We start from the raw sequence: 16,591 nt of genomic DNA, 5'->3' as shown, positions 1-16,591 counted from the left end.
CTAATATAATAATGACTCATAAAGAGTCATGGAGTCACAATATATTTACAGTAAAGCATCTGCTTCTTTGGAAGCATCACCAACTTCCGCAAAGGTACGCACGTAATGTTCGAATAAGGTGTTAGATTTTTTTCACTCTTGTCCTCCCTCCCCCCGCCCGCTTCCGAAAAAAAATGCTTGTGTATATGCCAGACAGGCGTAGAATAAAGGCTAATGATAAATTTTACTCCGTATTTGAAGGTTTCATTCAAAAATCCTTGATTATTCTAAATAGGAATCTCCTTTAATTAATATGTGCCTTTCCACTGATTTTTCATTATGTTTGTTTGTGATCCTATCACCATCATGTTGCATGGCTTCTAGAACGTTCTCGTTGTGTCTGCACACTTGCAGCTCATCGAGTTTTGACTGTTCCCATATTATATTTTGGGCCAATATTATGATTAATATATGCCATCCTACTGAATTTTTTTTATTTTTGTTTTTGACTTTCTCACCTTCATGTAGGCCAATTTCTATCATATTTTTGTCATGTCAGCATAATTGCAGCTCTTATAATCTTGACTGGCTCCACATTATACTTTTGGCCAGTACTTTGACAAATTTATTTTGCCTTAATTCTACCATATCTTTGTTCTGTGTGTTCACATGCAGATCACATAATTTTGATTGCTCAAATCTATTTTGGTCTTATACTTTGAATATTGTGTGTCTTACCATTGATATTTATTTGTATTTGTTTGTGTTCCTATCACCTTCATGTATGCTATTTTCTATCACACTTTTGTCATGTCAGCACACTTACAGCTCACATAAATTTTACTGGTCCCATATTGTAAATTTAGCCTATTCTTCAAATATTATGAGCCATCCTACTAATGTCTCTTTATATTTGTTTGAGATCCTATTGCCTTTATGTAGCCTGATTTCTGTCATTGTTTGTCATGCCTTAACACTCGCAGCTCATCTTTTCCTGATTGGTGCCACATTATTTGACCCCTTTCTTTGGTTAATATTTGCCATCCCACTGATATTTCTTTTTCTTTGTTTATGATTCCATTACCTTCAAGTGTACTATGGATAGTGTGTCATTTGTGAAGGTTTTATATGTCTGAGATAAATATGGGTGATTTCTCTTTCCTTATGAATTCTTCTATTCTTAATTCAGTTATATTTGATCAACCAAGTAGTGCTGGTAAACAAGAGGCACACACTTCTGACCCTCTCCTTGAATCTATGGTTAGTTCTAGTTGTAATTATCACACCACCATTGATTATTGTGATAATATTATGCCCTCACTCTCTTCAAACAGTTGCTTTAATGTTTTTTGTTTGAATATACGTGGGATAAGAGATAAGTGGGACACTCTTAAATCGTATCTGTGGTCTGATAATTCTTGCCCTTTTGATGTCATAGGCTTGACGGAAACATGGTTATCTGACAGTGATAATTTTACAGCTTATGACATGCATGGTTATATTGCTATTCATGTCCCTAGAATGGTAACAAAGTGTTCTGGGGGTATTTCTTTGTTCATAAAATCTAGTATTGAATTTTGTAGAAGATCTGATCTTGAATCCTTGTTTACATCGGTGGTGTCTAATAGTAGGACAGTTTATTCTCTTGTTATTGATCTGAAAAGCCAGGTTGCATGTGATACTGTTTGTTTGTTTTATAAGCCCCCTCCTTTTCCAACACATCTGTTCTGTGATTTGCTTGATCAGCTTTCTGGTGTGGGGACTTTCTCTAAAAAACGGATTTGTGTTTTGGGAGACTTTAATTGTAATATGTTAAATGTTGGATCAAATGATGAATGTGACCATCTTTTTGATGTATTTTCTTCTTCTGGGCTACTTCCTTCAATTTTTTTTCCTTCACGCGTTGACCCTTCAAGAAATTCTGCCACTTTAATAGATAATATTTTCACTTCTCTTTCTCCTAATTTGAAGTTCTCGTCTGGTCTTGTTTTCACTGATCTTTCTGATCACTTCCCTATTTATCTATCACTATCTGTGCCTAAAACAGAGATTACTGTGGATGAGAAAGGCAAGTCTTCTTTGAGAACTTTTACAGATAGAGAAATTTCTAATTTAATACATAGTCTTCAGAGTAATGATTGGTCTAGTGTTCTTGAAGCTAATGATGCTGATTGTGCAACTAGATTATTTTTGTGTCGTATGGGCACTCTGTTGGATAAGCATTTTCCTCTTAGAAAGAGGCCAAGGAATCTTACACCTAAATGCCCATGGATGTCTAGAGGTCTGATCAATGCAACCCATATGAAGGCGTCTTTGTTCAAGGCTGCATGTAAAAGTAAGACACAGGAAGATCTTCTGAAGTATAAACATTACAAAAATGTGCTCACTTCTTCAGTTCGCTTAGCAAAAAAGCTGTATTTTTCACGTCGAATTAATGAGTGTAAAGGGAATTTGCGCAAGGTTTGGACTGTAATTAATGAAGCTCTCTCCCGTAAGAAACTCAAACAATCTTCCCCATCTCTTTATAGGAAAGCTGATGGATCTGTTGTGGATAAAAAATCCTTAGCAAGTGCCTTCAATTCGTATTTCACCACACTTCCCTCAGTTCTCATTCCACCCCTGAGTAGAGTAAGTTGTTTTCCTATGACAGAGAAGTCTTTTTTCCTTTCCCCATGTAGTACTACTGAGATTTCTAGTATTATTTCTCAACTTCCAAGTAGTTGTTCAGTTGATAGTTTTGGTTTGAGTAATAATGTCCTTAAAAAAATCAGTCAGTTTGTTTCTCATCCCATCTCACACATAACTAACCTCTCTCTTTCTTCTGGTGTTTTTCCTCATTTATTTAAAGTTGCTACCGTTGTACCCTTGCATAAAAAAGGTGATTCTTCTCTAATTTCAAATTACAGACCTATTTCTCTTCTTCCCGTCATCTCAAAGGTTGTTGAAAAAGTAGTGTATCGTCGACTCTCTTCATTTGTATTTAGTACTAATTCGACTGCTGGAAATCCTCTCATCACTAACCATCAGTATGGTTTTCGTCCCTCATTCTCTACCTTGCACGCACTTTCTGATGCAACTGAGTTTGTGCGTGTTAATCTGGACAAGGGCTTGTGTGTTTTGGGTCTATTTCTCGACTTTTCTAAGGCCTTTGATATGGTTGACCACAATGTTCTTCTGTCTAAACTATCTTTATTTGGAGTGCATGGAGTCCCACTAGAATGGTTTAGGTCCTACCTCTCAGAGAGATCTCAGTATGTTTTGGTTAACTGTACTTCTTCCTCTACTTTGCCTGTATTGAAAGGTGTCCCACAAGGCTCTGTGCTTGGTCCACTTTTATTTCTAATTTACATCAATGATCTTGTTGATGGTCTTCATCCCCATGTTCACCCTGTTCTTTTTGCTGATGACAGTAACTTTTTCATTGCTGCGGTGGACCTGCCATCTGCCACTTCTATGGCTCAAGGTCTTCTTGATAAAGTAAAGGATTGGTGCTGGTCAAATGGTATGGCTCTTAACAGCCGAAAGAGTGCCATTGTCAACTTCAGGACCCCTTACCGTATGCGAGACGTACAGGAGCCAATCACCCTGACTTTTGGGAATGATATTATACCACAAGCTACTGTGGTGAAATTTCTTGGTGTGTATCTTGACTGTTTTCTTTCTTTCAAACCGCATATAACTCACACCCGTTCCTTAATCCTCCGCCAGTCTTCAATGTTGCACCGGATTAACTCATTTCTTCCTCCTGATATTATGGTTTCTCTTTATTATGCTTTTATTTATCCTTACCTTTCTTATTGCTGCTCTGTCTGGGGTAATACTAATAAATCTCTTCTCTGCTCACTTCAAAGAGCCCAAAATAGGGCAGTGAAGGCTACTTTTCTTCTCCCTCGGCTTTACCCTTCCTCTGATCTTTATAATGATACTGGAATAGCTCCGCTGGATCATATTATAGGTAAAAGTACCCTTTATTTTGCGCATTCTGCTTTTCTAGGTACTCTCCCACCGCCCCTACAGCAGTTTTTCTCACGGACAGGCTCAGGTAGGTACTTTTCTTCTTTACGTAATTCTTCTCGACGATTTATTTTACCAAAACGATCTTCTACAGCAAGCCAGAGGTCTCCAGTATATCAATCAATTCTATTATGGAACTCCATCCCTTCGGATGTCCCTCTTTTTCTTTCTGCAAAGGCATTATTTCGTCGGGTATTTCCAATTCAATAATTTTTCTCTCTTTATTAATCCTTTCCTAATTTGTATGTCTCTTCTCTTCTTTTAAAATCATTTTCAGCTATATGTTAATCTCCTTCTAAATCTTCTATCTGTTAAATATCCTATCTATTCAATGTCCTTGTCTTGTTCCAGTGTTTTTTTTTTTTTTTTTTTTTTTTGTTTTTTGTTTTTTTTTTGTATATATTTTATAATAGTGTTTTATTCTTGTTCTCTGTGGTCCATTACAAGCAAAGCTTCTTGGGCCTAGTAACCACTTTACTTTTGTAATAGTTTTTTCTTTTAGTATCAATAAATTGATTGATTGATTGATTGATTGTGGTGTAAAAATGAAAAGTTGTTAAAAGAGATGGCGTTAAACAGAATCGATACCTTCAAGTCTAAATGCACGCGATACTACTGCTGCTCCACATCTTAAATCTTCATATGAGAATTGGTAAGATTTTGACCATCCGTTTGGTGCTATTTCATTTCTCGATGTTACTATTCCTTGGAAGAGGGCCAAGGCAAAAAAGGTACAAAGTCTCGCCAATTGGTCAGATTCTTTACGACGATTTGAGTTGGCAACAACCAATGGAGATAGGTACTCCCAATATCTTTGCACCTTGTAGGATAGATTCTTAGCAGGCTAAAAAAGGGTAAAATTCTAAACTAAAAGAAATATCATATTTCAGTCCTTAATCACTTGTAAATATGTTTTATTATATAGGAATAAACTGAATATGTTTCTATACATTGAACTTGTAGAATATGCTAGAAAGCTTTTATTTATTGCTAATTTTACTTGAGACAGTGGGAATTTCACTATTTGTTTTCAGGTGCTTTTGAATCTTCCGTGTATTTTCTGAGCAATACAATATTTTTTTAAAATTTTGTTTCTATCGAAAATCAAGCTAAAATTAACTACCATCAACTTTAAATCGTTTCAAATTATCTTTTGAGCTCATAAATTGCACAACTGAACCTAAGAGCACTGTCATTTAGGTTGGATCAAACCTTTTAGTGGGAATCAAACTAAAAACCTTGATTTTGCATCAAAAGTTGTGAACAAATTTGACTCACTTCCTGTTTTGCTAACCCAGGCTGTTTCTTCTCTAACGAGTGTTTCCATAGAGTAAGATTACAAAAAAAGGAAAAACTGAGGACAATTGAAGTCACATTAAATAGTGCAGTAAATAGTAGTCAATTGTGAGACATACCAATCGTAACCATAGAAACATCATAGCGCTGTCATAGTAATCATAGTAGCAGCCGTAGTAATATCGTGTTAATCACTCCAAATAAAAGCGGATATTATAGATAGTAGTCAATACTTAACCAGTGATTTTTCTCAAAAAAAAGAAGAACAAAAAAACAGCTATGTTTTTACTCACATGTTTAGTATATCTGGAAAATTTAAACTAAACGAAGTGTAAATTATCATGTATTGAAGTACTCCAATTTTGTACTATAATGCAGCACTACGATCACGTTAAACTTTCCTAATCGTTAATCTTTGGCCCCGCCCTTCTCATTACACTGTTTTATCCTAGTTTATATGCGCAACTATGACCTACAATGGTCGCAAAAAAGGTAAAAAATGTAGAGAGCGGAATGAGATGTAGGTCCAGTCGACTTAGAGGAAGATAAAACATGCAAAAGTACAAAAATTTACAATGGAAAATGTAGGATTTTAATGAAGAGATCGAAGATTTTCCGTTTTAGCCTAGCCGCTACCCTTCCAGTCCTCGGAAGAACCTCCATTGGCACCCATTGTTACATATCTTACCAAATGGTTGAACCTGCATTGTTTTGAGAAAAAAACTGAGATTTTCAGTAAACATGTGAAGAACTTTAAAGATGAAACAATAATTGTTATTATTGAAAAGATTTATGCTCAAGATCGCTGTTGATCGCATTTATTCCTTATAAGGATTTTTAAAGTCAGTTACTCCGCATTCAATTTAATCAATTAAAATTAGTTTATAGAAATTCAATTTAACTTATTACAAATTATTTTTGTTACTGACAGCCCAAAAATCGAATCTCTTCCAAAGAAAACGATTTTCATTGGCTACCAGTTTTGAATATCAACTGCAAGTATTCAAAATATGCTACATTAAACGCGAGGTTGACATAAAGCAACATAAACATACAGAGTTAAGCCTAAAGATTCTTAAAGACGTTTTTTTGCCCCCTTCTCTGAAATACATTTAGGGAGCAAAATGATTCGGTTACGAAAGTACATCAAAGGCGGAAACAACGAAATTAAAGTATACAAGTTTTATACATCTAGGTCTACTTGCTTGAATACTTACGTTTAAAGTATGTACTGTAGAATTATTTATCCTTCTTTCTTTTAAGTTTTCCAACTATTGTAAACGCATTGTCTTAAAAGTCAATTTGCTTTTTATGATTTGTGAATCATGTTTTAAGCGTCCTGTCAGGTTTACTAAAATAAGGAATCTATTAACCCTTGCAGTACAAAATTACCTTTTCGGCAACGCTCTGCCTTTTGCATAATATTTCAGCAGTTTGTTTTATTTTGTATAAGCCATTTGATACAAAATCTCATTAGTAGAGTTGCTGTATTCTAATTTAGCTGCTGAAAATCTTATTAGCATACAAATTGAAAATCTGTTTACTATAGGCCGACCACAAAATTTTGGAGAATAGTCTAAATTTCCCCATACCCCCTATGTATAAAGGTCTGTGTGAAACAACAAAAAAACAGTTGGCACTTTAGAATTGGACATTAAGAACTTGTTAATGCCATATTTTGAAAAATTCATGTGAAGTGTAAGCTGCTGAGCATTATAAAAATGTCAGTTAACGGTGGAAATCAAATAAATTCATTTTTTTTTCAAAAACAGGATCTCAAATTCCCCTTCAAATTATATTTGGTGGGATCTGTCCTATCGGGAGGGATGGCATTCGAAATGAGTGAAGTATTCAGAGCTTTATAAATATTGATGTTGTTGTTCATATATTCCTATATTATTGACTCAATATTGAGTTATCTCTACGATATTTTTTATGTGCAAATATATTATTTTTTTTCCATAGCCCCTGAATCTTTGTTAACGGCTTTTAAGCAATTTTTTTTAAGCCGCGGATTTCATCTAAAATATCCATGTTTCTACTGAATGTTATATCGTTTATTGACAGAAGGAAAAAGAAATATTTGAGCTAAAAATAAAAGAGGTCTTACCTCACAAGCGATGGAATGGCATTTTTGTGATAACATAGCAGGAAAATCATCATTAATTTCTGATGTAAGAAACATCCGGAAATTCTCTTTAGCTGAATCGATTCCGTTAACCAGTCGGTGAATGTCCTTATTTGCCAAATGAATGTTCTTCAAGCATATCCATCCTCCAGTTTGTTCAGTCTTTCTTATCGATTCTACAACTTTTTGGATTGGGATATCACCTAGCGGTATCTATAAAGCACCATCTAATTATTTAAGCAATATTTGTCAAAGAGACGTCAAGAAGAAATCAAGAAAAGCGGGAAAGTAACGAATAAAGGATTCAGTTACAATATCTTTTATTTGAAATTTCTCTGTACCAAAGGTTTGCTTAGCATATTATTTCAATGGAATAACAAATTAATACGCGTATATCGCTTTATTAATATATGTGTCTAATTTTAGACCTTTTTTCCTTACAGGCTACATGCTAGGCTGGGTGAACTTGCAATTTTCAACATAAATTAGTTAGGATGATAGTGAATATTACTTGATGCATTTTATTATTCTTTTTCATTATTTATCAATTGTTTTTTTGGGAAGGTAAAACAGTTAAGGGACCCCTTTATGAGGTCCCAAAGGTAAAACAGTTCATAGCTACCAAAACTTTAGAAGTAGGCCTATATTTGCTAATAAAATTGTCTAGCAAGAAAAAAAATGCCATAGACCCATCCCTGAAAGTTTCATTTTCCTAACCTAAACCCTTTCCAAGATAGCAAGAAGTCAATTAACTAGAATTTTACCAAAGTATGTCCTGGGAAAGTATTTTGAAATACCCACCTCCACTCCTTCTCCCTCTAGAGAGCCCTGAAATTTGTCTACATGACAGGTCTATACCTATTGAAATTTTGACAAGACAACATTTTATGGTAAAATTCTAGTTAATTGACTTCTTGCTATCTTGGAAAGGGTTTAGGTTAGGAAAATTAAACTTTCAGGGATGGGTCTACAGGCTAAAGTATGTCCTGGGAAAGTATTTTGAAGTACCTACCTCCACTCCTCCCTTTAGAGGGCCTTGACCTTTGATGACCTTTAAAAATATATATGTTATAAAAGTGAAACCTTCCAAAATAGATCTTCTGCTTAATTGAAGTACAAGAAAATTGTTTTCAACTTCATATCTTTGCTCAATCCCATTTTATAAGGTTTTAAAGATATGCAAATACATTTCCTAAAATTTGAAAAAAAACATTGATATGGCTAAAAATTTTAGGCTACTCAAATAACAGGAATTGCACTTTCAGAACTAAAGGCAGAGAAAAAGCAACTGGTATCTTTGCTCAATCCCATTTTATAAGGTTTTAAAGATATGCAAATACATTTCCTAAAATTTGAAAAAAAAACATTGATATGGCTAAAAATTTTAGGCTACTCAAATAACAGGAATTGCACTTTCAGAACTAAAGGCAGAGAAAAAGCAACTGGTATCTGCTCAATCCCATTTTATAAGGTTTTAGAGCACTTGGAATGAAAGTAAAGATCTACCAAAATCTTTGTGTTATAAAAGCAAAGCCTAGGAAAATAGATCTCCTGCTTCAATAAAGTACTACAAAACTGTTTTCAACTTCAACAAATTTCTTCATTCCCAATTTATGAGGTTTCAAAAATACATTTCCTGAATTTTGAAAAGAAACCATTGATACAGCTTTAAATTCTACTCAAATAACTATACTTGCATTTTCAGAACTAAAACCAGAGAAAGAAACTGATACCTGAAAACCAATTTAAAATGTTGAGAATGAAAAACTCCATAATTAAACACATTTGGGATAAAATAAATAGTTAAGCAATATAGAAAATAATATATTGTATATATTATTGTTTATTTGTAATTGATTATGACTACAACCAGCCAGGTGTCATTTTTGTGATGTGGCAGTCCTGAGCACATCTGTTTCTATTACCAGGGTTTGTGCTTCCTTTTCTCCTTCTGTCTTCCTTTTTTTTATTGTGTTTGTGCTGTTGCATTGGTTATTTCTCTTTTCATTATGTATAAGTACATAAATGCTTGGTATTTACCAAGTGACATATAGTAATCACAATTTCTGTCTGTTGGTCCCAGTTTTCCTAGTTTAGGCACTTTCCAGATAAGCTAGGACAATGAAAGTTGGCAGGCATATCAGGGACCAGACCAGATTGAATTATAAATGGTTTTTTCCCTGATTAGACCATCTGGGGGGGGGGGGAGCAAGTGAATGAGAAGAATTTTATTTGCTGATAAAACAAATGATTGTTCTTCTTAAGTGTGGTTACTGGTCTAGGGTTATGATTCTTGCTTAGGGTTGAAGAGGTCTCAGGTTCAAATCCCAGACCACCCCAATTTTTACATGAAGGTCCAAAACTAGATACATGATCAATATAGTGATTGCTGAAAGTTGGCAGGTGTATCAGGGACCAGATCAGGTTAAATTGGAAATAGTTGCTTCCTTGATTTGACTATCTGAGTGATTGGAAGGATAGTTAATTTGGAAAAATTAGAAAAATGAGGTACTTTTAACTTATGAATGCATTATTGGATCTTGATGAAATTCGATATTTAGAAGGATCTTGTGTCTTAGAGCTCTTATTTTAAATCCTAACCAGATCTGGTGACATTGGGAAGAGTTAGAGAGGGTAACCAGAAATCTTGGAAAATGCTTAGAGTGGAGAGATAGGGATGCAACTTAGTGGGACAAACATTACAATATCAAACAAGAAGAGACTACAGGAACACTTTATTTGCAAGTTTATCTTTGTAATAACTGCCATTAAACAAAGAACAACAAAGTTGATAACTCTTGTACAAAGTCTAATTATAGGTTCTGACCTTGTTATAAGTACCATATGAGCTCTTGGCTCTTTTTATTGTATATTGTTGCATTAGAGTTGAATTTTATAGCATTAAATAAATGCACTGAAACAATAATTCAACATTCCCAGTTGCAAACAATAAGGCTCCAACAGTATTTCTTTTAAATCACTGTAAGTGAAAGTTACTATAATTAAGGTAACCTCAATGCCTTTTCTCTAAAAAAGATTGATCCTTGATGACATTTAGTGATACTGTTATGAAGTGAAACTTTCAGTAATAGACCTGCAGTACCAATGAGGCTCAAGAAGCACAATTTGAGCCTCATACTTATGGTAAATCTGCCCAAAATGATTTTCCTGCAGCTTGGTGTAGTGATGTAGTATTAATTAGTTTCAATTGAAGAATCCCATGGTCCAAACAGGTAGGGGAAGCAACAAAAAGCAAGCAAAGTAAACTATTTAACTATACTAAAAACATATTGTCTAAATATTGTCAGTTGGGTATCAAAAGGACATATCTGAATATTGGAAAATTTTCAGAAGAGCAAAGCAAAACCAGAGCATACCACAACTTTCTTATTCCCTCTCTAATAACCATAAAAAAAAACAGATTGATATGTATTGATTTGCATATTAATATGTTTTTGGAGGGGAAATAAAAAGTTCTTAGGTTTTATTTTTTGCTCATCTGGAAATTTACTATTATGGAGTTGCACCCTTTTGATACCCAACTGATTATACACTGATAGCTGTTTTATAATTTGCTTTACTTTTGACATTGGCATTGTCAGGTTGCCTTCTTTGGGAGGAGCAGTTATAAATAAGGAGTAACTGCAAGGGGTGAAGGCCTGATCACCAGCAAAGTAATTGTCAATTGAAAGGGTGCAAGATCCAAACAAGTGAGGGAGACAAAAACAAGCAAACTAACTCTAACTATGCAAAACACACTTTTTTTTATATATATATATATATTAATAGCTGTTCTTGTTAATGCTTTGCTTTTGAAGTTTGTTTATTTTTTGATGTGTGCATTCCTTCTATGGAAGGGGTAGTATCTTTATATTACTGTATAATCATAAAATGCTTATAAAAATCAAAATATTTCTTTATTGACTGTTTAAAATTTTTTATTTTTTAATCAAGATCATTAAACTGATTTAACAGCTTCACCTTTATAACATTGAAGATTCCTTGTTTTGGGATAATTTTAAAGATCCCCTTAAAAAATTTTAAGAATATATATCTAACATGCTGTAGAAATTCACAAAATGAATGGCAGATTTTTTATAGAGATGACGCAATTACTTAGCTATTAATATGGGTTCTCTCTTCCCTTTTTATGCTACTTTTTGTTGATTTTCTGAACTATATTAATGACTTTGTTAATTACCCAGATGGCTGGAGGTAAAGCAGGTAAAGATTCAGGAAAGTCAAAGCAAAAAGCCATTTCACGTTCAGCAAGAGCAGGTCTTCAGTTTCCAGTTGGAAGAATTCATAGATTTCTAAAGAGTCGCACAACAAGTCATGGTCGTGTAGGTGCTACTGCTGCAGTTTACAGTGCTGCCATTTTGGAATACCTCACTGCAGAAGTCTTAGAATTAGCAGGTAAACTATTTTAGAAAGTTTTAAATTATATTCAAGTCTAGCATCTTGTATTTTGACAAACTTAATTTGGGTTTATCTGAAGTTTTTATTTTTTATTTTAGTACAATCCTTATTGTAGAACCCCTTTTTGGACAAATTTCAAGTAACTTCATAAAAGGTATTTGTGTCTAGGAAAAAGGTATAGTGTTTGACCTAATTATTGGAATGGATTTCTTTTACAATAGTTTGCCCAGAAAAGGGGTCTATTGGAATATATTAAGTTTTAGCTAACAAAGACAATTCATTTGAAAACAAAAATGTGTACTTACAATCAGCTCACTCACCTAACACTCCAGACAGACAGGCCCTTTTAGGCTTTGGACACTTATCTCCCTTGCAATTCCAGTCAACTTGTTGGTCAACTAACATTGAATTAAGTTTTTATTAGTGCAAATGTCTAAGTTTATGAATTGAATCAATTGCCTTGCCTTACACTCATTGCAGATGGGCCCAATTTGATTTTAAATGCTTGTTTGTCTGTTATTCCATGCAAATTAATGGTCCTGTGTCAATTCTGAATTCTTGGTTCAACATGCCTAAGACCATAGGTAGGTTTGCCTTGTTAACCACTTATTCCAGGCAATCTAATGGTCCTATGTCAATTCTAAATTCTTGGTTCAACATGCCTAAGACCATAGGTAGGTTTGCCTTGTTAACCACTTATTCCAGGCAATCTAATGGTCCTGTGTCAATTCTGAATTCTTTGTTCAACATGCCTAAGACCATAGGTAGGCATGCCTTGTTAACTGCTTATTCCAGGCAATCTAATGGTCCTGTGTCAATTCTAAATTCTTGGTTCAACCTGTCTAAGACCATAGGTAGGTGTGCCTTATTAACCGCTTATTCCAGGCAATTCTTGGTCAACCTGCCTGAGACTCTAGGCAGGCGTGACATTGTTAATAACACACAAATATTGTAACAAACCTAATGTAAACATGTAATAACAAACCTAACCTGTCAATTCTAAATTCTTGGTCAACCTGTCTAAGACCATAGGTAGGCCTGCCTTATTTACCTCTCATTCTAGACAATCTAAAAATTCTTGGTCAACTTGCCTGAGACCTTAGGCAGGTATGCTTTTCTAAAAGCTAACAAACAAGTATTGGTCCAATAAGAGGACAAGTATTGGTCCTCTCACTCAATTGGACTATCTGTCTTGGCTTTTTCTACAATAAGCCATGGCTTGATGCCTACAACTACTTGATTTATGTTAAAAATGAATTTTAACCTTTAATTTAATTACTTAATTTCAATGTGAAATACAGATTATGCAAAACACTTTCATTAAATGTCCAAAAGGACATTCAAAACGCCCAAAAAGATTTTTGAACATGGTTCAAAAGTCCAAAAGGAACTCACCACTAAAAGCATGACATGTGATCAGAAGAAAGGTGAAACAAGAATCTGGTGAAAATCTCACCTGAGTATATAATATGTGTTGAATATGTATATTTTTTGCTTTAAAATATATGATATATATACAAAATATATATTGGAAACTATTTATTCACTATATATTATATTTTATGAATGCCTGGTAACTTTAAATTAGAAATGCAGAAATAGTTAATATTTTACATGACATTGGTTGTACATATTCTTTTCAGACTTATCTTACCAGGTATTATTTCTTCTTCTAAAAATATATGGGAAGGGAGGCCTTATGTCTAAGCTGCTGCTGCTACCATATAGGATTTTTTTTTTGTAAAGGATTTCTTCCAATAAAAAATATTAGAAGGGAGGGCTCGTTTCTAAAGTGAACTTTCATTGCTGGCAATAGCATATATAAGATAATTTTTTTGGGTCAGGGGGTTGGGGCAACAATTTTTTTTTTGATCTGAATAAGATGTGCTCAGTAATTTATAAATTCATAAAGGAAATCTTCAAGTTGGAATAAATATGAAATAAAAATCGAATATAAATAAATATGGAAATATAAATAAAAAAAAGGAAAAAAATAATAATAAAAATGAAATATTAAATTAAAATAGCCGTTTAAATAAATGGCTGAACAGAAGGGATTTACAAAAAAAAATAAATGCTGACTTTTCCCATCTCCTTATACTGGAGAGTATACTTTTTTTCTGCAAAATTTGCATAACCCGCTGCACTTTGATCTTGGCCATAAGACCAAGAAGTGGTACCATATGTCCAAAGGATATGTTTGGCTAATCTAACAAGACATGTCTATTTTGGCCAACAATTTATGAGTGAGGGTAAATATTTAAATGAAATGGGAGGGGGGCAGGAGGAGTTGAGGGGTTTTGTGTAATTTCTTGTATTGTTTATTTGATTTCTTATTTTAATGCTATAGCCTTCCCAAATGTTTTAACCCAACAATGGACTGTGGATACTGTCCTTCCTGAGACTTACCCATGTTTGCCATTTTATTCTTTTGAACTTTCAAACTCAACCTACTATATTCCTACTAAAATCCCTGAAATTGCCTTTTTTTATAGTGAATTTTTACTGCATTGACTGTTTTGTACACAAAGTGTATTTAAATTTGTTTATTGTATGAACAAATTTTCATTATTTTTTTAATTTCATTGAAGTGTATTTAAATTTTCAAAAATTTAAATTTGTTTGTTTGAACTTTCAAACTCAAATTGCTATATGCTAATATTTTTAAAATTCCTGGAATTACCATTTTTTTATAGTGGATTTTTACTGCTTTGACTATTTTTTACTCTAAGTGTATTTAAATTTCTTTATTTTATAAACAAACTTTCTTAAAATTTTTAATTTCATTACAGTGTATAAAAACTTTCAAATAATTAAGTTTGTTTATTTGAACTTTCAAATTCAACCTACTATATGCTAATAATATTTTAAAATTCCTGAAATTGCCATTTTCTAAAGTGGATTTTTACTGTATTGACTATTTTGTACACTTAGTGTATTTAAATTTGTTTATTTTATAAACAAATTTTCATTAAATTTTTTAATTTTATTAAAGTGTATTTAAATTTCAATAATTTAAATTTGTTTATTTGAACTTTCAAACTCAACCTACTATCTGCTAATAATATATTTTGGATTCCTGAATTTGCCATATTTTTTTATAGTTGAATTTTACTGCATTGACTGTTTTATACTCAAAGTGTATTTAAATTTGTTTATTTTATACAGGAAATGCTTCCAAGGATCTCAAAGTAAAACGTATTACTCCTCGTCACCTTCAGCTAGCCATTCGAGGTGATGAAGAGTTAGACTCGCTGATCAAAGCTACCATAGCTGGCGGTGGTGTCATCCCACATATTCACAAATCACTAATTGGCAAAAAGCCAATTGGACCTGGACCTCAACAGCCCATCTAAGTTATGTAGAAGTACAACTGCCTTTTTTTTCTATGACAACTGCAGTAGAATTTTAGTTTTATACGATGAATTAAAAAAAAATCTCTTTGGAATCCTCTACCTTGTGTACAGGATCTTTACTGTGTGTATGAGGTGTCTGTTGATATTTTTTTTTCTCTGATTCTGCATGAAATATTTTCTAATAAATTGATGTCCAGGGTTTTCTTTTGAATTTGTTTAGAATATTTGGTTATAACACAGAAAATTTTCACTGATGGCAATTTAGCCAGAGGTGTTGACATATCCAGGTTTTTAGTTTGTGTGTTTAGAATTATTGGCTGAAGATAGAAAATCCCACGAATTGGGAGATCTGTTAAATGTGGGCAGAGGTGGATTATGGGGAGACAGAGGGGGCACTTGCCCTGGGTGCAAATTTCAAATAAATAATCTATTGGTTATAATCATTTTGTAATTTTTAATATTTCTTTTTATTAAAATAAAGTAGAGGCTGTAGTTAGTAAGATTCTATTAATAAATTAAAATTTGGCCTGCAAATTTTTGGGAGATGTTGTGGACATTGTCCATCATGAATCACCCCCAAAATTTTGGTCATCCTTTAGTTCTATGACTGTCTATCTTAGTTCTGCCCTAGGATTGACGGATAATAGACTAGTTATCAACAAGCGAAAAATGACATCATTTGTATACAATCCTCAAAAGGCTTATGCCAGATTTGCTTCTTGCTCAGACTATCTGTATTGTTTTTTTTTTCCCAATTAGCCACGGCGTGATGGCAACTTGATTTTAATTCAAAAGCCAATTGAATTAAAATCAAGCCATGGCAATTGTAGAAAAAAGCCAATACAGATAGTCTAAATGAGAGGCAAAGTTGGTGTCTTTTTAAGTATACCATACAAATGACGTCATTTTCACTTGTTGGTAGATAGTCTATCGTCCATCCATTCTGTGGCAGAACTAAGGTAGATAGTCGTAGAACTAAAAGAGCCATAGACAGGGTGCTAATAAAGTTTTTGCTCCGGATGTGAGAGAGGCCAGAATTGCCATAGGGCGAGGGGTCTGAAATATGAGGAAGTGCGTATTGCCAGAAAATTCTTGGTCTTGCTAATCTTATTAATCCGGTAAATTTTGGGTTTGCACATTTCAATGCCTTTTCTGAGCTTGAATATCGATTTGGAATACACAAAGTATCCTGTGAATACACAAAGTTAGGAAGTGTGTATTAATGCTTGTACCAGCCTCAGGAGAATTTGCCTTTTATGTGCAGGTAGGCAATATTTTATTGTGGTACTAGTGTTCTGTTTTAGTTATTGTTGACAAGAACTATAGTTTAGTTGTTGACAACAACTAAGTTGTTGTCAACAATAGTTTTATTGTTGACGACAACTCTTGAGATAATTAA

The 16,591-nt window shown here is 33.6% G+C and overlaps 2 protein-coding genes across 2 annotated transcripts in view; one reads left to right on the top strand and one right to left on the bottom strand.

Annotated features, from left to right (window-relative positions):
- LOC136030708 (cytoplasmic dynein 2 heavy chain 1-like) overlaps positions 1 to 16,591 on the bottom strand; it is a 575,385-nt gene that overhangs the window by 45,536 nt on the left and 513,258 nt on the right. Inside the window, exons 65-66 of the mRNA XM_065709779.1 lie at positions 7,400 to 7,630; positions 4,582 to 4,837 (exon numbers count right to left, since the gene is read on the bottom strand). Of these exons, the coding sequence (XP_065565851.1) occupies positions 4,582 to 4,837; positions 7,400 to 7,630 (487 nt within the window). The remainder of the gene's footprint in view (positions 1 to 4,581; positions 4,838 to 7,399; positions 7,631 to 16,591) is intronic.
- On the top strand, positions 7,648 to 15,393 carry LOC136030520 (histone H2A.V). Its single transcript, XM_065709547.1, has 3 exons — positions 7,648 to 7,763; positions 11,623 to 11,833; positions 15,005 to 15,393. The coding sequence occupies exons 2-3, from the start codon at positions 11,623 to 11,625 to the stop codon at positions 15,190 to 15,192; spliced, it is 399 nt and encodes a 132-aa protein (XP_065565619.1). The 5' UTR covers positions 7,648 to 7,763; the 3' UTR covers positions 15,193 to 15,393.

Source organism: Artemia franciscana, chromosome 8 (genome assembly GCF_032884065.1).
Source record: "Artemia franciscana chromosome 8, ASM3288406v1, whole genome shotgun sequence".
Lineage (NCBI taxonomy): Eukaryota > Metazoa > Arthropoda > Branchiopoda > Anostraca > Artemiidae > Artemia > Artemia franciscana.
Note: the sequence above shows the minus strand (reverse complement) of the source record. Positions and strands in the feature narration are given on the sequence as shown.

Excerpts from the sequence above, each read along its gene's own strand:
- LOC136030520 (XM_065709547.1), top strand. The coding sequence starts at position 11,623 with ATGGCTGGAGGTAAAGCAGGTAAAGATTCAGGAAAGTCAAAGCAAAAA. Across the intron at positions 11,834-15,004 it reads AGAAGTCTTAGAATTAGCAG|GAAATGCTTCCAAGGATCTC; the intron begins GTAAACTATTTT and ends TATTTTATACAG.